General features: G+C 36.3%; 1 protein-coding gene across 2 annotated transcripts in view; it reads right to left on the minus strand.

The window, feature by feature from the left end:
* The window catches only part of raly (RALY heterogeneous nuclear ribonucleoprotein), a 110,055-nt gene that overhangs the window by 35,968 nt on the left and 51,481 nt on the right, over positions 1-22,606 (minus strand). For both annotated transcript variants that reach the window (XM_039692226.2, XM_039692225.2), the window contains 7 exons: positions 20,125-20,404; positions 14,929-15,001; positions 13,784-13,831; positions 11,419-11,576; positions 10,964-11,077; positions 6,831-6,961; positions 6,640-6,684 (listed from right to left, as the gene is read on the minus strand). In XM_039692226.2, coding sequence (XP_039548160.1) covers positions 6,643-6,684; positions 6,831-6,961; positions 10,964-11,077; positions 11,419-11,576; positions 13,784-13,831; positions 14,929-15,001; positions 20,125-20,380 — 822 coding nt within the window. In that variant the 5' untranslated portion in view covers positions 20,381-20,404 and the 3' untranslated portion in view covers positions 6,640-6,642. The remainder of the gene's footprint in view (positions 1-6,639; positions 6,685-6,830; positions 6,962-10,963; positions 11,078-11,418; positions 11,577-13,783; positions 13,832-14,928; positions 15,002-20,124; positions 20,405-22,606) is intronic.

The following is a 22,606-nucleotide window of genomic DNA, read 5'->3' on the forward strand; positions in this document are numbered from 1 at the left end:
CGCGGCCCTCTATCAGAATCCAGAGTTTTGAGAAGTTTGGAGAAACTTTATTTTTCGCCCGAAAATGAAAAAAAACGAAAGGGGTAACACTGTCGTTTTTTTTTCGGGTCGAAATTTTGAATTTCGATATCTCAGCTCTGGAAGGGTCTAGAGCCTCCATTTTTGCACTCAGGTCAAAGTCACACAGCCCTCTATCAGAATCCAGAGTTTTGAGAAGATTGGAGAAACTTTATTTTTCGCCCGAAAATGAAAAAAAACGAAAGGGGTAACACTGTCGTTTTTTTTTTCGGGTCGAAATTTTGAATTTCGATATCTCAGCTCTGGAAGGGTCTAGAGCCTCAATTTTTGCACTCAGGTCAAAGTCTCGCGGCCCTCTATCAGAATCCAGAGTTTTGAGAAGATTGGAGAAACTTAATTTTTCGCCCGAAAATGAAAAAAAACGAAAGGGGTAACACTGTCGTTTTTTTTTTCGGGTCGAAATTTTGAAATCTCAGCTCTGGAAGGGTCTAGAGCCTCCATTTTTGCACTCAGGTCAAAGTCTCACAGCCCTCGATCATAATCCAGAGTTTTGAGAAGATTGGAGAAACTTAATTTTTTGCCCGAAAATGTAAAAAAACGAAAGGGGTAACACTGTCGTTTTTTTTTCGGGTCGAAATTTTGAATTTCGATATCTCAGCTCTGGAAGGGTCTAGAGCCTCCATTTTTGCACTCAGGTCAAAGTCTCGCGGCCCTCTATCAGAATCCAGAGTTTTGAGAAGATTGGAGAAACTTAATTTTTCGCCCGAAAATGAAAAAAAACGAAAGGGGTAACACTGTCGTTTTTTTTTCGGGTCGAAATTTTGAATTTTGATATCTCAGCTCTGGAAGGGTCTAGAGCCTTCATTTTTGCACTCAGGTCAAAGTCACACAGCCCTCTATCAGAATCCAGAGTTTTGAGAAGATTGGAGAAACTTAATTTTTCGCCCGAAAATGAAAAAAAAAACGAAAGGGGTAACACTGTCGTTTTTTTTTCGGGTCGAAATTTTGAATTTTGATATCTCAGCTCTGGAAGGGTCTAGAGCCTCCATTTTTGGACTCAGGTCAAAGTCTCACAGCCCTCGATCATAATCCAGAGTTTTGAGAAGATTGGAGAAACTTAATTTTTCGCCCGAAAACGAAAAAAACAAAAAGGGGTAACACTGTCGTTTTTTTTTTCGGGTCGAATTTTGAATTTCGATATCTCAGCTCTGGAAGGGTCTAGAGCCTCCATTTTTGCACTCAGGTCAAAGTCACACAGCCCTCTATCAGAATCCAGAGTTTTGAGAAGATTGGAGAAACTTAATTTTTCGTCCGAAAATGAAAAAAAACGAAAGGGGTAACACTGTCGTTTTTTTTTTCGGGTCGAAATTTTGAATTTTGATATCTCAGCTCTGGAAGGGTCTAGAGCCTCCATTTTTGCACTCAGGTCAAAGTCTCACAGCCCTCGATCATAATCCAAAGTTTTGAGAAGATTGGAGAAACTTAATTTTTCGCCCGAAAATGAAAAAAAACTAAAGGGGTAACACTGTCTTTTTTTTTTTCGGGTCGAAATTTGAATTTCGATATCTCAGCTCTGGAAGGGTCTAGAGCCTCCATTTTTGCACTCAGGTCAAAGTCTCACAGCCCTCGATCATAATCCAAAGTTTTGAGAAGATTGGAGAAACATAATTTTTCGCCCGAAAACGAAAAAAAACGAAAGGGGTAACACTGTCGTTTTTTTTTTCGGGTCGAAATTTTGAATTTCGATATCTCAGCTCTGGAAGGGTCTAGAGCCTCCATTTTTGCACTCAGGTCAAAGTCGCACAGCCCTCGATCATAATCCAGAGTTTTGAGAAGATTGGAGAAACTTCATTTTTCGCCCGAAAAAAAAAAAACGAAAGGGGTACCACTTTCGTTTTTTTTCGGGTCGAAATTTTGAACTTCGATATCTCAGCTCTTGAAGGGTCTAGAGCCTCCATTTTTGCACTCAGATCTAAGTCTCATGGCCCTCTATCAGAATCCAGAGTTTTGAGAAGATTGGAGAAACTTAATTTCTCGCCCGAAAAAAAAAAAACGAAAGGGGTACCACTGTCGTTTTTTTTTTTCAGGTCGATATTTTGAATTTCGATATCTCAGCTCTTGAAGGGTCTAGAGCCTCCATTTTTGCACTTAGGTCTAAGTCTCATGGCCCTCTATCAGAATCCAGAGTTTTGAGAAGATTGGAGAAACTTAATTTCTCGCCCAAAAAAAAAAAAAAAAATGAAAGGGGTACCACTGTCGTTTTTTTTTTCGGGTCGAAATTTTGAGTTTCGATATCTCAGCTCTGGAAGGGTCTAGAGCCTCCATTTTTGCACTCAGGTCTAAGTCTCTTGGCCCTCTATCAGAATCCAGAGTTTTGAGAAGATTGGAGAAACTTTGAGAAACATTTTTTTCTGTATTTAGTTCTCTCTGTTTCTGTGTGTGCTTGTCGGTTGTTGATTATGTTTCATGGATTGTGTGTGTTATCTTCTGCCAGTCTTCTTTGTACCTGTTAGGAGTTTTTGAGTAAATGGCCACAGCCTGTCTTCATTCCACACTACACCGTGACAGAAGAACCGACCAAACATGGATTTCCCTGCAGTAAGACTAATGTGCCTTGAGCAGGGAAACAGCTCTCTTGAGGAACACCTGGAGGTTTTCCTGGATTTGGTACCTCAAACCAGTTTCCCAGATGACTGCCTCTTCACGATTCTACGTGTGGGACTGAACAACACCACTCGAGCGCAGTTGTCTGGTTGGCTGTAAATGGTTGTTTCTGTTTTGAAAGTCCATAAAAGTGCATCTATCCATGATACAAGTGCATCTATCCATGATAAAAGTGCATCTATCCATCATAAAAGTGCATCTATCCATAAAAAATATATATTAATATAAAATATTTAAAATATTCATATTTAAGTTGCGCTTTAGATTTAAGTCAAATCCGTATGTTCTTTTGGCCGGAAGTTATTTTACTTTATAAAGTTTTAAATATGGATATTTTTCTTTCATCTCCATCTTCCTCATTACTCCACATAAAGTCAACATCTGAGATATTTTCATCAGATATATGTTCAAGCACTTCAGAACTGTATATTCTGCACATGAAAAAGGTTCAAAAATGTATCTGTGATATATATATATATATATATATATATTTTTTTTATAAAAGAAATTTCCATCAGCATCACTGAAAATGTGACTTCAGTAACAGGCTTTCAAACATACTGTCCATTCTAAAGGACAGACACATTTAAAACGTGCAATTCTACAGCCGATTTTTAACTTTAATTAATTAGTTCAATCTTTCTATTTTACATACAAACTATGAAATACTGGCAAAAATATATACAAAATGTAAATACACCTTAGAAAATGTTGCTTACTTCTGTGCTTGGAGTGAAGTGCTGCCATGCTTCTCATCAATGTAGAGTTTTTTTTATATAATTACTACATGGAGAGCTTTACTGGCATTTGATTGGATGACAAACGTCCAATCTCATGGACTGCAGGCTTTAAACTAGGTGAAATGCTCCAGAAGTTAAAAAAAGGGGCTGACATGTGATGTCCATTGTAATGGACACAGGGTCTGAATGGGTTAATTATTAAAGGAGTAGTTCACTTTAAAAAAAACTTTTGCTGATAATTTACTCACCCCCATGTCATCAAAGATGTCCATGTCTTTCTTTCTTCAGTCAAAAAGAAATTAAGGTTTTTGATGAAAACATTCCAGGATTTTTCTCCATATAATAGACTTCAATGGGAACCAAACGGTTCAAGGTCCAAAAGACACTTTCAGTACAAACTGCAAACTGTTCAAAGGGCTTTAAACCATTCCAGACGATGAATAAGGGTCTTATCAAGCGAAATGATCGCTCCGTTAATAAATAAATAACAAAGTTTAAGTTTTATAAGCTCAAATCCTCGCCCTTGCTCTGTTCTGTGATGCGTGTTCATGACTCTTCTGTTCGAACTCGTTCATCAAAATGAACAAATCTTTTTTCGAGTCAGTCATTTCGAGTCATCGAGTCATTTCGTTCGGTGACTGAACCAAATGACTTGAAAAAAGATTTGTTAATTTTGATGAACGAGTTCAAACAGGAGAATCACGAACGCTCATCACAGAACAGAGCAAGACGACCATTTGAGCTTGTAAAACTTAGTTGTTTTTTTTTAAATGAGCGATCGTTTCACTTGATAAGACCCTTATTCATTGTCTGGAATCGTTTAAAGCCCTTTGAACTGTTTGCAGTTTGCACTGAAACTGTCTTTTGCACCTTGAACCGTTTGGTGCCCATTGAAGTCCATTATATGGAGAAAAATCCTGGAATGTTTTCATCAAAAACCTTCATTTCTTTTCGACTGAAGAAAGAATGACATGGATATCTTGGATTAATGGGGGTGAATAAATTATCAGCAAAAGTTTTTTTTTTAAACTGAACTACTCCTTTAATTTCCATAAAGAAAGATTTTTTTTTTCATTGTGACTAATTTTGACAATTAAGCAGATTTCCCCTCATAACTATATATAGTTATATTTGTTAAATATTTAATTTCTTATATATTGAATACCTGACTCCTGTGCTGAGGTATTTTAAAGTTTAACTTAGATTACCAGATGAGTTCACACGCACACACACACACACTTTGTGGTTTCATGTTTTAGGGGGACTTTCCATAGACATAATGATTTTTATACTGTACAAATTGCATATTCTATCCCACTACACTAACCCAACTCAAAACATAGCCATCACAGAAAACTTTCTGCATTTTTACATTTTCAAAAAACATCACACGTGCACGGACACGCACACACGCAAGCGCACACACAAATATGTTTTACAGATTAAATAAAATATTTTAACTTAATACAGGTCATTATTACACAGTGCCGGTAGAAAAATGTGCTTGCTGGTCACAAAAGTTATGTAATAATTATAAAAAAAAAAAATGCAAACTATCATTTAATACTGGGGTAAAATATGTTTTTTTTGTGTGTGTGTGTATGCGATTCAGCCACAGGTATCATAAACTACCCCTGAAAGGCTCCTAATGCCGATCATTTCATCGAGGGAAGCGAGACCAATTGCTAATTTGTGCCCAATATGATGGTAACTTTGATTTGACCTTTCAGGGCAACCGCAGTTGTTAGAATAAGAGGAGGGCGGAAGCTGTGTTACTGGTGCAATAAAGATTGTGGTCACGCGCATTAGCCAGACAAACAGAGCGCTGATCCACAAACAACACACAGAAGGATCAGGTGGAAGCCACCATCAAATTCCACACCGTCCTGTGCATTTATGTAGCCAGACATATGGCAAAGTTTAGACCGAAACAGAAGTAGAGCCGCTACACCTTGAAAACAGATTAGTAAGAATAAGCACAGCTATTTCCCTTCATTTTGATAAACTTTATGCTCATAGGTCACAGACGCTGTATCCAAACAAGTATGTAAAGCTCGCTCAGACCACCGATAGAGGAACGGTAATAATCAGAATGAGACCCTTATGACATTTACTTGGAAAACACCAAGTAGCATTTTCTGTCTGCCTAAAAACATGAGAGATATCTGAGCTTTGGAGAATGTACAAAAATGTATATTGGGATGTAGAACTCATCTTTTGGATTAAAATGTGTTTCTTAAGCTGTCTTGAGTTCTTTTGCCAGTGGATTTAGAAATATAGTCATACGCCAACACTGTAAATCTGACTCGACTTTTAACAGTGAATTATCCAGTGAATTCCATTTATTTTATTTATTGCAGTTGTTATGTATTTATTTATTGTAGTGTAGTGGGATAGAATAAACAGTTTGTACAGTATAAAAATAATTATGTCTATGGAAAGTCCCCATAAAACATGAAAACAAAAAAGTGTGTGAACTCATTTTTTGAAAACTGAATTATTTTGAAAAAAGTGGATCATCAATTTGTAAAAAACAAAAACTTTCCTCCATTTATTTAGAATTTAAACTACATACTATAGTTCAAAAGTTTGGGGTCAATAAGATTTTTTTTTGTTTAAAAGATACTGTTACAAAGGATTTCTACTATTTGAACTTTCTATTTATCAAAGAATCCTGAAATAAAAACATGTATTTGTTTCCACAAAATCATCTAAAGCATCAAATTATCATATTAGAATGATTTCTGAAGGATCATGTGACACTGAAGACTGGAGTGATGATGCTGAAAATTCAGCTTTGCATCACCGGAATAAATGACATTTTAAAATATATTAGAAAACAGTTTTTTTTTAATTGTAATAATATTTCACAGTATTATGGTTTGTACTAAAATTGATATATATAAAATGTTGTTAAAAGTTTTAAATCCTCACTTTGTGAGATGTTTAGCTTGAAAAGTTAGCTTTGCGTCAGAAAAAAAACCCTAGTAATTGCCTGCTGTCATGCGTAATGGACCTTTAGGGACACCAGATTGAGCTCAACAACTTATTCCATGAAAGCAGATTTAGTGGTTTGTACTCACTAACTTCATTTTTACAATCTGTTTTCAGCAATCTTGGTTAGATCTTGAAAGTCAAGCTTGGAAACGTGTAAAACATCTCATGGTTTGAATTATCACTGATCCAAGAATCCACTGTCCCAGCATTGAGTTCTTGCCTTTTATTGAAGAATGGAATCCATTTCAGATATGTGATTGTTCTCCTGAAGAGAGGAGAGATAAGAAATCATATTTAGGAGACTGTAAACTGAGATGTTTTTTAAGCAGACCCTCCTCTTCTTATAGTCTATGGTGTCCTGGACAATATCCTTCCCATTCCCCATATAAATGTCCTCCTGCAGGCTCTTACCATGTCCTCGTCACACTCCTCGTGTGTGTGGTCCTCGCTCTCCTCCACATCGCTGGGCTGCAGGTCCTCCGACTCGGAGCCTGACTCGTCCTGGGACAGTTCGCTCTTCACTTCATCTGCCTTCTGCAACTCTGCACACAGAGGAACATTCACAAAGCTTTACACAAAATAAAAATAAAAGTTTGAATACATATTTTTTGTTGTTATATAATATATGCAATTTGGTGCAGTTGCTGATATTTATATGGCCAAAAGGTGAAAATCTGAAAGCGTGTAATGTAAATCAATTGAAATCAATAAATATCAATTGTCACAATATATCTCTCAGGAACAAGTTTTAGTAAAATTAGAGAGACATGATATTTTCCCATCTTATTTAGAACACAAATAATAAATTTCATGTTTTTTTTTTTTTAAACATGATTTTTATTTTTGATTTTTATATTTGTATCCTCCAGGAAACGTCACCCTTTTGGGGGTGTAAATTCGCAATTTGTTTGGCAATGCATTTAAAACATTTATTCTCTTATAACTTAAACTAAACATTCTATGCAAAATTCTGTTGAAGAATAAATACATTGCCTATTTATGAATATATTAGCCTACTGTATCATATTTAATATGCACATTTCTAGGGCCTATACATTATCAATAGTACCAAAACTTTGCTGAAAAACCTGTTGTACACAATCTACTTTATGCCTTCTGATTAATGGATTTACTGGACTGAAGCAACTTGGGCCTACTTGATTATTTTCTTTTTAAATTTAAAATTCTTTTGTTACATTTTTATCATGTTAATATCAAATATGACACAAAATACTTTTGACCTTGACATTTTAAATTGACATTTATTTGTTCATCTCCCTCTTTGCAATGAACTGCATAAGCCATAAAAGCCTGATGTTTGAAATATGATACTCAACAAACACTCATTTGTTTTTTGCATGGAAACCTGTGTGTGTGTGTATGAGAGAGAGAGAGAGAATTCATCATATTCTTTTTTTAAAGGGGACATATCATGCAAAATCCACTTTTTTAGGCCTTAAATGCATTTTGTTGTATATTTGGAGTGTTTATAAGTACAGAAAAGATGAAATTATTCTCTTCAGGTGCTTTGTTTATATCTTTATATTCTGTTTTGGTCATATTTTTCAACCTGTTCAGATTTTTCTGTTTTCTATTACATTTTTTGAACAATTACGTCACAGTATTTGCAGCGGAACTGCCAAATAAGGACATCGACTACCGGTCTAACACTTCGAGCAATCCGCCATTATTATTTCTCGCTCCGATTTTGTAGTCCAAGCTCAATGATGCAGAAGTTACGATGGGGCAAGTCAAAATGTTCGGTTGTTGGATGTAGTGACCTGAAGCGCTTCAATGATTCCCACTTCAACAACATATGCCAGTAAAGAAGGGTTTGCCGATCGACTTCGTCTGAATGAGGGGTAAATTCCTTCTATTATTTAGCTGCTGTGTTTTCTGATGCTTTTCTAAACGTAAGTTATTATATCATTATCAATACAGATTTTTAGTGGTAAGATTAGACCGTAGTCATTTATCATGTCAGTGTGCTTGTTTTAACAAGATAAATAGTCGACTTACACTAATAACACAACATAGTTAACTTACATACCACTGCGCATCCATATGGACACGTTGTTCTGCAGGTTCGTCATCGTCTTTTTCAAATCGCTCGCTCTGGCTGGAATATGTAACATTAAGGCTTGATGGACAAGTCTTCCGTTGTTGACATTTTGTTAACGTGTGAATAAAAATGTTCTTTGAAGCTAGTAATCGTATATCTCTAATCAAACTACAATAATGGCCGAACGCGGGGAGTTGAACCGACCGTGAACTCAGCGACCTGGAGAGCAGGCGGGGAAAGACGCAACTCCTTTTTATTTAAAGGGGCCGCTTTGAAACGACTTGCTCACAGAAGCACATCAGAAAAGGGGCCTGTGGAACTATAATAATGAGGAATTCAAACCCAAGCATTGCAGTTATGCTTTATATAGACCACAAATGTATGATTTATAAGTAAAAATGAATGATATGTACCCTTTAAGTTGGAGGGCCTGTAGCTTCATTGGAGTGTGGCCCAAAGTATTGAACTGATTTTATAAAACACGCCACACAAAATGATGAAGTCTATAGACCATAGAGTCTACTTCAAACCCCTAAAAGAGTGACGTATCCCCTGAGGTAAAAACATTTACAGACAGATTATGATGTTTTGTTTACATAAACGAAATAACCTAACGCTTACCAACAACTTTTTAAACACGCAAGTCCACTGCAAATATTTTTTACATAGGTGAAATCCACTTTTAAGAAGGCGAGTATATTTCCCACTACAGGTGGTCATGTTGTTCTTAAATTCCGCCCATGAGAAAGAATAAAGAATGTATAAACAAACTGACCAGATCTAAATATTCAAAACAAACACCCTTTTCAGCATGAAGCCTACACTTTTACTGTCTCTCCCCACAGCCTCTCAAATACTTGTATCTCCCAGGATACAATAAACTTTTAGGGTTAATAAAGTGTCTCTATTTGCAATGCTTAAACGCAGCGTCTATGTCAGTGTGCGTTGGGGATTATCTGTTCCCATCGTCGTGAAGAATCACCATCCAAATTTTCCCATCCCATAAACAACCAAGACACCTCTGTCCAGACACAATTCCAGAGCAGTCATGTAAAAGAACTGTTTTACTGTTGCCAAAGTGAAGAAAAACTTGGAGCTTGCTTTAATTTACACATCAGCCAGGTTGAAAAGTTCTGAGAATCAAAGAGTAAGTGCTAGTCGTGGTTCCTCCCTCGCGGGGGCTTTTAAACCGTCTCGACGGTCAGAATGAGCCTGGCTCATTCACAGAGTGACATCATCACTGATCAGATAAGCCATTAGCCACATCATAACAACTCACACACATACGAGGCAGGAGAACGAAGCTGGTTTCTGTGTGTAAATAAACACGACAGGCATGTTGCGTTCTGTCGTAATGCTTGTCAAGTGCTGAAGTGAAACAGAGACAAATCTGCAAAGTTTGATTGGAGTCACTGAGCCGCGAAAGTGTTGAACCGTGAATGCCAGTGCTGCGCTGTACACTCGCTCACGCTGAGTGTGTGTTAATGTGGACAGATAAATGCTTGCTGGGGTTTCCATTTGATTAAAAAAGCCCTTTGAAAGCTTTTCTCAAAAACTAATAACTGGCATATTTTGATGAAATCGTTTCTGATAGAATTCAATCTTGATTTATCACCAAACAAGAGTATTGTATGAATGCACATTTCTGTTCATGTTTGGGATCGCTTTATTCAGCAAGGATGCATAGACTGTTTTAAATATTAAAATTAAGATGTGTCTTGTCAAATTTTTTGTTCAGAAGAACAGCATTTTTTTTTCTCGTAACAAGGATTTCTACTATTTAACTATTTGGATCCTCTATTTATAAAAGAATCCTGAAAAAAAAACAACATGTATTATGGTTTCTACAAAAATAGTTTTTTCAACTGTTGTTTCTGTCTTCAACAGCAAATCAGCATATTAGAAGTGACACTGAAGACTGGAATAATGATGCTGTAAATTCAGCTTTGCATCACAGGAATAAATTACATTTAAAAAGAACTGTTTTTTAAAATACATTTTAAATTGTAATAATATTTATATACAGTATATAATACGTTTTTTACTGTATTTGGTGAGCAGAAACCCCCAAAATGTATATATATATATATAAATAAAAACATCTATCTTTGTGAGATGTTTAGCTTGAAAAGTTAGCTTTCTGTCAGAAAAAAACCTAATAATTTCCTGCTGTCATGCGCATAATGGATCTTTAGGGACACCAGATTTCAGATCAGTTTCCACAAAAATATGAACCGTTTTAAATATTGTCAATATTTTTGACAAATTGACAGTTCAAAAGGATAGCATTTATTTGACATTTTATTGTAACAAGGTACAAGGTTTGCTGTTACTTTTGCTTAATTTAATGCATTCTTGCAGAATAAAAGTATCAATTTCTTTTTAATAAAACTCGTACTGAGCCCAAACCTTTAAATGGTATTGTTTGCATGTGTGTGTGTGTGTGTGTGTGTGTGTGTATAAGAGATATACGACGTGGCACCTGTGGCACAGCATTTGTCCTCTGTGATCTGGTCAAGACGTCCCAGCAGCGCGTCGATGTTGGACTTGATCTGCGTCAGTTCGGATTTGATAGCTTGCAGCTCTGTAGATTTCACTGCTCACACGTACACACGAGATTAACAAGAGAACACAATGTTTTAGTTTCAGGTTTATATATTACCATAAAACCAAAAACAGAAATAAAAGCAGTGCACTGGTATTCTGACTCCCAAGACAAAGGCTTTTTCTGCTGCTATATTGAAACATCCTAAATCCTAAACCTGACATGTTAATCGGTCAAATGTCTCAAAGGCCGGTTCAAGAGTTTATACAGTCCATATGTCATCTCAGTGCACTGGCTCTGAAGAAGAAGATCTTGAGTTGTCACGCAATGGATTCAAAACACAATTCTGGAATCCTGACAATGAATGAACTTAAAATACCAGTTGAACTCACACTTGTGTTTGACAGAGCTGTTGGGAAGGAGAGTGGATCTGGTCAGGAGCTTGACAGGTAATGACTTCACCCTGCGGACAACAGGCACTGCCACACGGGGGCGCTTTACTGGAACCGCTCTGGGCACTGGTGAAACTCTGCCTCGGTACTCAAACAGTCTGGAGACAGACAGACAGACAGATATGAAGAAACCAACTGCTTCATGCAACTACATTACTACTATCTATGAGCATATCTGGGTCATGTTGTATTTGTGAAGGTTTTTTTTTTAAACCAAAAAATGTAAAAAAAAAAAAAAAGGTTTACTGTGTATTTTCCCAAAGTAAACAACAAAAATACCATACCCACCCCCTCCATTTTCAATTTACTTGTGAGTTTGTTGATGACAGATTCAAAAAATATAACTTACAATCCAATATATGTATCATTAAAGTTCACCCATAAAGCTAAAGCGCATTATTTCAACCTTGCCACCATTGGAATTTATATTATTGGACAAATAATTTCAAATCAATTTTTGTGCAAATCTTGTTAAATTTAAAAGGTTAGAAGGCAAATTTTTCTTCCATATTTTTATGATGTCATAGATATAAAAACTATTTTGTGAAAAATTAATTCCAAAAATTCAGCATTCTGTCAGAATGTGAAAGTTCTAGTAAATTTATATATATATATATGTGTGTGTGTGTGTGTACACTTACGTTTAAGTACAAAAATTACTAAAACTAAAACAGAAATAGAAATAAAACTAAATAGAAACTAAGAAAAAGGACAAATGGACGTAACAAAATTACAAAAAACTTGAACACATTAAAATAAAAAGTTAAATCAAAGTATTAATAAATACTATTACATATATATAATAGTAAAGTAACACTGGTATTGTCATTAATTTTTTTTTTTTTTTGTAAATTCATGCTGTTAACAATTCCCACTATAATAAAAATATTTTCAAGATTTGTTATCACAACATTTTTTTCTTTTGTCAAATCAAATTAAATAATTTATTTAGTTCATATTACTTATTATTTTGAGTTTCTGATGATTTAAATCAACCTCCTTCATTGTATTAACTCACTTTTCCCAGTTCAATCAACTTAAAAATTTAAGGCAACCAGGTTACTTAATTTTTTAAGTTAAACCAACAATATTTTTTTTTCCCAGTGTAGATAGAATTTTATCCTTAAATTGTTTTGGGGAAAGTAAAAGCAAAGTGTGATTTTTGAGCAGAGCGCGTTTGAAGTTCTTCCGATCGGAGAATATTTGCTTTCATCCATCATACGAGATGTGTCCGATTCAGAGGAGCTCTCAGCTACGCCTCGCATCTACGGACAGTGTTCGTCTTTGCATTGTGGCCAAATTAGACGAAACGAGGCCGATCCAATTACTATCAAGCATGAAGGAAGTGATGTGGCAAGAAGAAAGTGGGAGAAGATAGTTTTGCCTTCAAAGAGAAGAACGTCTGTTGCCCAGACAGGAACCTAAAAGCAACCAGCTGGCCTCCAACATGCAATCTATGCAGCTTTATTGACTGATCCGCAATCCAAGAGATTAAATTATTGGATGCGTTTGCTGAAAAATATCGAGCGCAGTCAGTGTCGCCCTAAGACAGCTGTAAGTCAGGGAGCAGAGATCACAAGAGAGATATCAATAAACTTGTCAGCTCATCATATGGACGCAATATCCCTTACATCTGCAAACAAGTACATCCAGCTGAGTCTCTCAGCAGGGTTTCCATAGCTACCGAAAAGGGACGCCGGCCAACCCCGCGCTCGCCAAGCCAAAGTTTGCTTAACGGATTGTGGAGGGAGTTCTTGTGAAATACATATTTTTTCTCTGTCTGTCTTTCTTTCTGCAGCTTACAGCTGTGTGAGAGTGTTTTTATGAGTTCCTTTAGATTCAGCCAAGTTGACATGAGAAAATGTATTATGACAGGAAGAGCCGTGCTAGGGAGAGAACTCTGTGCTTGACTTCATTAGAAGTCACTGGGTTAGCGCACTAAAAACGGCTCCACAGAAAGCCTGGCTGCAGAGCTAAGAGTTCAGGTCAGCCTATTTTAGCGTGAGCAAAAGGTGCTTACTGCACTCAATCAATCAAGCATCTGAAGAAATGGAGTTAGTTCTTGTACTAGAGTATCTTTTGTGTCAATATGTTGAATTTTGGGGTCAAATCATACCCTGTTGTACTGACCACTCTATTTACCCTCTTACTGTATATTCTGAATAATATTGGAGGTTTTTAAACTCTGACAAAAAAGTTTTAGGGCTGGACGATGTGATATTATATATATATATATATATTACTATAAGTCGTTGTAGATTACCTACCTTTCAACAATAGCATTTGTGCAAAATCATGGACTCACCTGTCATAGAAGTCATCTCTGTAGTAATCATAGTCAAAATCATAACCACTGCAGGGATTAAAGACACAAAAGGCATTATTTTAAATATAAGTGATTCACAGGACTTTAAAAAAAGTGAAGGAAATACATTTTCAAAATAAAAGCGAGACTGAAGCAACTAGTCATTTCCATCTTAAAGTCTTCACTTGATATAAAGCTGTTAAATATGTTCACCATTATTGAAACTCAAAAAGATACACATTATGCATCACACTATATGGGGCAAGTTGTCACAATGATTTATATACTTTTATTTGAAATGCTAAAATCTAAAACAAAAAGGAGTAAAACATACGGTTCAACTTGTTTCTACTTTATGTGATTTATCCCTGTGATTAATTTTCAGCATCATTACTCCAGTCTTCAGTGTCACATGATCCTTGAGAAATCATGCTGATTTGCTGCTCATGAAATATGACTTATTATAATCAATGTTGAAAACAGTCGCTCAATAGTTTTGTGAAGACTGTGATGCATTTTTTTAGGATTCTTCGATGAATATAAAGTTAAAAAGAACAGTATTTATTTTTAAATGGAAATTTTGCGTAAAATTAAAATTGTCTTTATTGTCACTTTTGATCAATATAATGTGTCCTTACAGAATAAAAGTAAATCTCTCTCTCTCGCAAAAACAAAACAAAAACTCCCTGACCCCAAATTAATATATGAAGAGTTCAGATGCAAAAGCCTCTAAATGCCATTTGAAATTTTCTTCTAAAATGACCGTTTTTATCAAGCTTGTATATTTAAGTTCAGTAATTTCACTTAAATGACAATTAATAGGTACTCTTCATTGCCATTTAAGTGAAATTATTGAACTTAAATATATAAGCTTGATAAAAATGACCATTTTAGAAGAAAATTTCAAATGGCACTAATTAGAGACTTTTGCATCTGAACTCGTAGGCCTATATTTAAAAAGTAAACAATTCAAAAACAAATACTTAAGCAATGAAACATTTATGAAACATAAAATAACAATTTATAAAACACATATGACAAATTACCCCGGTCTCTCCTATACAGTGTGTTTAAGTGTGGTTTGTTGCTAAATTAGTTGGTTAATAATACATACTGTAATATTATATGTAATGTTCTGCAATCACCTGTATAATGTCGCTGCGGTCCTCTTTAGTCCTTTAGGCCTGTTGGGTTTGGGTTCACCTGCCATGTTAATATCTGTGAATATAAGCGGAAAACGCACTTTCAGTCTAAACTATCTATAATCGTCTTAAGAAATGCAGATTTTAAAAACTAATTACATGAAATGATCACTGAGCAGATCAAACAATGACAGACGGCAGAAGCCGTTCAAAAAGACATCTGCAGCTATTTGATAATTGCACGTTACCGGGGCACTTGGGGCTGTTATCTAATGACTCTGTAATTATCACGGTGCACTGACATCACGGACACTTGTCGTTAAGAGGGAGTGCTCTAATTTGCATAAGCACATGCTCGTTGTGTCCACCAGAGGGCACTCCACACCCACCACACACACAAGCCTGGAACGAGCCCGCGTCTCCGGAGTCCGGCCACACTTCAGCCTCCTTGGCTTCCACTTTATAACAGCAATGACAGGATGAGAAGGAGAAAGAGAATAATGGATAGCTGCCTCTGAAGCAATGGAAGACATGGCTCTGTCACCCCATTTCATATTTCGAGCACTCAAGTGAATACAGAAGTGAGGTCTGTCTGAGACAGCGAGAGGCGCTTGTGTTTGAGGGAGAGCTGTCAGCTGCAGCTCTGATTGGCCAGTGGAGAACGAGTAGGGCCCTGTGAGTGACAGGTCACCGGGCTGTCAAGCGGAAGGCCAAGGCTCCGTGGAGCGAGAAACAGCAGCTAATCTGACCGCCCAAAAAAACATGTATGTCATCAAGCAGCTGTGGAGGGCTGGAGGGCAAAAGAGAGACAGAGAAACAAAGATTGGAACAGAAGGAGACAGAAATCGAACTAAACAGACGGGATTGAGCGGGGACAAGAGAGAGATAGAGACGTAGAAAAAGGAAGCGAGCAAATGAACAACTGTCTGATGTCCTCAGCGTGACACGAACACCTGCCGCTGACACACCTGTCCTGTTCCTCATTTATCTGAGGGGGGGCGGAGTCTGTCCATCGGTTGCCTGGATACCAGCACAGCTGAGAAACCAATCAGTGTCTAGAGGTCACCTCGTAGAGGACGCGCCATTACCGGCTGGCATGATGAGGCTTAAAACTACTTGATAACTGAAATAGCAGTGTGATAAATAACATTGACTGTGCGTAATTCAAGGGTGGCAGCGGCACACGCTAAAGACACAGATATAGATTTCCCAGAATCTAGTAGGCTAAGTATATGTACTGTAAGAACTGTTTATTGTCGGTAATGAGTTGCTCCAAAACACTGAGGTTGTGTGTTTAAAACATACTGCAATGTGACTCTAGAGTAATAAATAGGTACAATTATAATTTTATTAATGTTTCATTATAGGCTATTATTATCAGTAAGCCAGCCAGCAGCAGTGTTACTAAATCATGTAAATATAAGAAATAATGATGTTTCTTGAATATAACTACTGTTTTAAATATTTATCATTGCATACATATTTCACATAGCCTACAATAAATGTAGTAGGCAGTAATCAGTATATTATAGTATATAATCAGTACCTCATAAATAAATATTCAATTTATAATAATTATATAATAACTAAATCATAATTATTACAACATATAAACATAACAACTCTCTCTCTCTATAATTATAATTATGTTCATGTTTCTGTTTAAACTAATATTTGAAATGTTTATCAATGCACACACATTTCACATACAATAAAAACAGTAAATAATCAGTACTTAATAAATAATATATTTTTTTTATTATACAATAAATAATTATTATTACAGTACATATAAAAAACACCTCCCCTTTCTCTCCCTCTATATATATTCATATATAATTATTGTTATTATTTATTATATTCATGTTTCTGTTCTGTTTAAACTGCTTCATACATCTTATTTTACATACTATAAAAAAGCAATGGGGAGTATCCAGTAATTTGTATGCTATTATTCCATTCCAAACAGATCCACACTGGGAGGTGCCCCACTTTTAAAATATTAATTATTGCAAGAATTCAAGAACTACATGAAAAAGTTCAATGCAAACTCAGAATTGATGGAGGTCAAGTGCACTGATGAGTGGAGAATGATGCTGTCCCATTGGCCACCTTATAGCCTAATCCTGATCTAGTTGCAGTGCACTATACTGACCTCCTTCTGACCCTCCACGGTGATGGCCACAGGAAACTGTCATCAATAGATATTAATCTTAACCGCTTCGTGTCATGGGGCTTGCTCTTGGCAGCAGTCATAGGGCATGCTAACCAAACACTCTACAGGGTGCTTAAAAATTCAGCTTGCTCCGACAGCAAATGCTGTGCACTTATTTTTAACCTCGGAGAGATGTCATTCAAACGGGATATATAACTAGGGTAACCAGACAACCCGTTTTTCAGCTCTATTTTTAGTGTGCCGACTTTATGAAAAAATCATGTTTTGTCTCGAAACTTTCTTTAAATTTTGAGTGATAGAGCGAGTAGTAATCTTGTGTCACGCAAGAATAGCCTGATCAAAGCTAACCAATAACGTCAGTATATTTTGTAGAACAAATCAATCACCCAATCACAACTCTCAATCGATTAACTTGCAGTCAGTGAAGGCAGGATCCGGCGTCAGTGTCAGTTTTAGAAAGCAATTTGGATGCAAAACGCGTCCAAACGCGTACTAGTTATAGCACAAAAAACCCATCAGAAGGTATGTATAAAGATACAGTATACACTGAAATGTGGACAGCTGACTCACAACAATGAAGGCAATGCTTTTCGTTTTTGTTAGACTACATCAATTTTTTATATACAGTAGTGGCCAAAAGTGATGTCCGGAGAGAATATATTGCTTGCTCTTTATTTTTAGGTGGCCTAGATACATTGTACTTACAGAAACACCTACAGATTAATTAACTAAATGTACTTACTACAGAGGTACATTTAGGGTTAGCGTTTGGTTTAGGGTTAGTTGTAATTATGCATCATTTACAGTGTTGGGGAGTAGTTTAAGGAGTAGTTTACTTTTTAAAAAAACTTTTGCTGATAATTTACTCACCCCCATGTAATCCAAGATGTCCATGTCTTTCTTTTTTTCAGTCGAAAGGAAATTAAGGTTTTTGATGAAAACATTCCAGGATTTTCTCCATATAATGGACTTCAATGGGAACCAAACAGTTCAAGAACCAAACGAGAGTTTCAGTGCAGCTTCAAAGGGCTTTAAACGACACCAGACGATGAATAAAGGGTCTTATCGAGGACCCTTCGAGTCATGACTCGAAAAACGATTTGTTCATTTTGATGAACGAGTTTGAACATGGAGAGTCACGAACGCTCATTACAAAACAGAGCAAGGCGACCATTTGTGCTTATAAAACTTAAACTTTTTAATTTATTTTTTAAGTGACCTATCGTTTCGCTAGATAAGAAGCTTATTCATCGTCTGGTGTCATTTAAAGCCCTTTGAAGCTGCACTGAAACTCTCATTTGGACCTTGAAGTGTTTGGTTCCCATTGAAGTCCATTATATGGAGAAAATCCTGAAATGTTTTCATCAAAAACCTTAATTTCTTTTCGACAGAAGAAAGAAAGACATGGACATCTTTGATGACATGGGGGTGAGTAAATTATCAGCAAAAAGTTTTTTAAAAATTGAACTACTCCTTTAACTACAAGTAGCGACACTACTAACGTAACTACATTTTTCAGTAGCTTGGCAGTAGCTCAGCTCCTTTTTAAACAGTCTAGCTTTTCCAGTAACTAACTACTTTTTACAGCAAGTAGCGGTGTAGCGCGAGCAAAAGTTACATTGCGTTTGTCGAGCCTGTGCGAATCAGAAGGATATTCTTCTTGTTAGATTATAAACGAATTTTTTGCCATTACCGCCACCTGTTGTTTAATCACGCATATTGCAGCTAATGGTTCACTGACGTACAGAAGTGGGTTGACACACCCATATTATGATTATCCATGATGGAGCAAGACGTGACGGCAGATTTGGAGGATGGAGAAACAACTAACGTTAATTACCCATGGCCTTATTTGTCCAAGTTCAATCAGTATTGGTTGCAATTTTGCACTTTTGACAAACAATCTGAGATATTTGAGTGTTGTGTGTAATAAACCAACACTCTTTGAAATTCTAATTGTATTGTATTGTTTTAAACACTAAATATTTTACTTAAAACATTCCTCAGACACTTATACAGTTATTTAGTTTCCATGTAGCTTGTAACTTGTAGTGTAGCTAACTACTTCTCCAAAAGGGTAGCTTTACTGTACTTTAACTACTTTAACTACTTATAAGTAGCTTGTAGCTTCAAAAACTACAGTTTCAGAGTAGCTTCCCCAACACTGGTCATTTACTGTTTTTACTATAGTAAGTACTTGTAACGCTTCACCTTAATATAAATTTAGTGACCAAAATAAACAACAAAATGGAAGTAAAGCGGCAGCCCCTCCTGAACGTCTGCGCATATAAACCAAAACAAAACAACAACATAAATGCCTCAGGGCTGGTCGTCTCTTGTCCATCACTGTCATCGCTCCTCCTGTTATCCTCTGAGACCTCATTAACACTCCCACCACCGGCCTTCCTCCATTTACAAAGCTCTCTGCCCTGCCCTGCTTTCCACAATGTCCATTTTCCAAGGCCAGGCCTCATTTTTGGCGACTACTCAAGCTAACATTATTGTCATGTGTAGATATGTGTGTGGCGTGGGGGTGAGAGAGAGTGCCTGTGGGAATTTGAATTGAGTTAACACCTTCTGAGAGCAGGGGGGCAATACCTGGAGACACACCGTCCTATGTGTGTGAATTATTTCTAAACTCTTAAAAACTTTATTGCCTTTTGTTTTACTTATGAAACATTTGTACCAGTCGCACTGAAACATTTCAAATGATACCAAACAAATACAATACTCACAATAATCATTCACATTAAACCATTTCGATTCTTGTGTAAGTTTGGGTTGAATGAATGATCCCATGAATATATCTTCACATGGGGTATGAGGTGGAGAAATGTAGATTAGGATGAGGGAGGTGAGACCTTCGGCTCAATAGTGCACGAGGGAGACATTCAAATGTTAATTTGCTTTGTTCTCTCAGAGAGTTGCGCTATCTTCCAGTTTCTCCTTATACCACTCTGATCAGCCTATATATATCACACCCATACAGTATACTAGCAGATTCATTTTATTGTCCAACTCACCGAGGGTCTGTCCAGCAAGCACACGTCCATTTTCTCCAATGACTGCTCCACGAGCGTGTCTCTCATTGGCGTATTGAATGAAGGCGTAGCCTTTGTGAACCGAGCAGCCCAAAACTCTGCCGTATTTGGAGAAGATCGTCTCTACGTCGCTCTTTTTCACCACCGCTGTGTTCAGGTTGCCAATAAACACGCGTGAGTTGATAGATTTGGGGTCATTTTTGTTGGTAATGTTGCTCGTCTGGACTTTCAGTGACATCTTGGTTAAAATGTGAACAGCAGTCTGGGGATGAAACAGATCATGAAAGTTTAGACCAACAGCTGTATAAATTCAATTTGAATACTGTGAAATTAACAAAAAATTCATGATTGGAACATACAGTACATAACATAAAGCTCAATTTTGTTGATTTCCTAGAAAAGAAATGAGTGGTGTTACAATTACTTTTACTGGTTAAACTTTCATTAAATGTGTAAAATCAACGAAATAAGAAAAATATAAATGAAAAACATTGTATAAAATAATACTTTTATTTTTTATTTTATACTTTAATAATACAATATTATTGATTATAATTATAATTTATTTTTTATTTTATACTTTAATAATACAATATTATTGATTATAATTATAATTTATTTTTTATTTTATACTTTAATAATACAATATTATTGATTATAATTAATAATTATTATTTAAAACATTTTATTTGAACTCATATTATTATTATTATCATTATCAGCATCATCATTATACAATAATATTAGTTAACATAATATTAACTTTATTATTAGTAGTAGTAGTAGCAGCAGCAGTAGCAATGATAATAAATGTAAAAAAATAAATAAAAAAATCTCATAACAGGTTCATCCATAGTGAGCCATAAAAGATAGGCCCATATCTGGGGCTGTAAAGGTGCTGATTGTGCCTGTGAGCAAACATGAATCAAGCTGATCATGGACACGCCTTGACCTATATATCGCTTAATTAATGAAGAAGGGATCAAAGCTCTCCTGACACCAGCACAGCATATCTGATGTACATTTCTCATGGGTGAGACTGGCTACACCCTATGCAGTCAAAGAAGACAGGACAGTAATTAGCTCACTGATCAAAGTGTTAATGATAGCCCATAAGAAAGAGCAATCACATGAGATCTCTGTAGTATCTCAGTTGTTTCTCCTAGACTGCAACTGAGAAAGGCAACTTTTGCTTAAGTCTCGTCTAGAGTTTCAAAAGATATCTCAGTAATGACTCCATTTACTGTACATGCACCATCGTAATGCAATTATAATGAGAATCAGGTAATATTACGATTGAACTTTACCTTATGCAAACACAATACTTAGATCAAATTGATGCAATTAACCTCATAATCGTAGTCACCAATCAACTAATCATAAAATATGTGGCGAATGTCACTTTTAATCGCAATAAACAGGCATAAACAGTTTAATCACATCTATTCCACTGTGACCAAAGTGTGCATGTGACGTACACGGATGATGTCGTCATGCGCAGATTCGCTAACAAAGTGGTAAAGAATGCTTCTCAATCTTTGTGATGCTGAAAAAACTCATGAAGAGTTCATGTTGACAACGTTGCACGACATGAATGTAATGCAGTATATTGATGGTCGAAAACATACTGTAAATGAAGACACCACCACAAAAAATCCACAGAAATCACATTTCTTAGTGAATAAACACAATGAAAATTGCATGTAAACAGGAGTTAGGAAGTTTGGTTTTGTCATCTAAACATCTCACTGCGGTTCAGTCAACCCTGATTATTAGAAATTACTATCCGGTCTTATGGTGTAAACGTAAGTATTTTATGAGGTGGCGATTTCGTATGAATTTGTACGACTTGATTCATATAAAAACGTATGATTTCGAAAAAAAGGAATGTCATTATGAAGGACCACCCCAAACCCCGCCACTGGGATTCAAACGAAAACCTACAAATGAGATCATACGAATTAGCCACCAATTCAGCAAACCGTAAAATATTGCTGTGAGATTGTGTTGGAAAAACCACATCACTGATGCACATGCAAACATAGTCAATGTTTCAAACAATCCTTAGATTTGCCGAGATACCAAAGTCTAGGGTGAATGAAATGCCTTATTTGGACTACAAAAGTCTTCAGGAGCTACAAAACAGCAACCTCCAATCAATAAAGTTTTCCTCTGAGAACCCTTATGCTTCATAAGTTTCATAGTGAGGTGACATAAGAAGTTAAGAGTATGTGGAGCTTATTATGAAGACAGAAGCGGTTCTTCTGACCTCTGCACGAGTGGCCCACCGCTGTTCCTTATTAGCAGTGTTGGAGTAGGACCGAATGTGAAATCAGGAGTGACTGCAAGCATGTCAGGGTCAATTGACTCTGTTCAAGGTATGAGAGGAATAAGGTCTACTTTGAGGGCCGTTCAGTCCACAGCTTCCTCCCGACGGTGTCAGCTAATCACACAACATTCTCAG

The sequence above is a fragment of the Pimephales promelas genome, chromosome 8 (assembly GCF_988280905.1).
Source record: "Pimephales promelas chromosome 8, fPimPro1.hap1.1, whole genome shotgun sequence".
NCBI classification, from domain to species: Eukaryota; Metazoa; Chordata; class Actinopteri; order Cypriniformes; family Leuciscidae; genus Pimephales; species Pimephales promelas.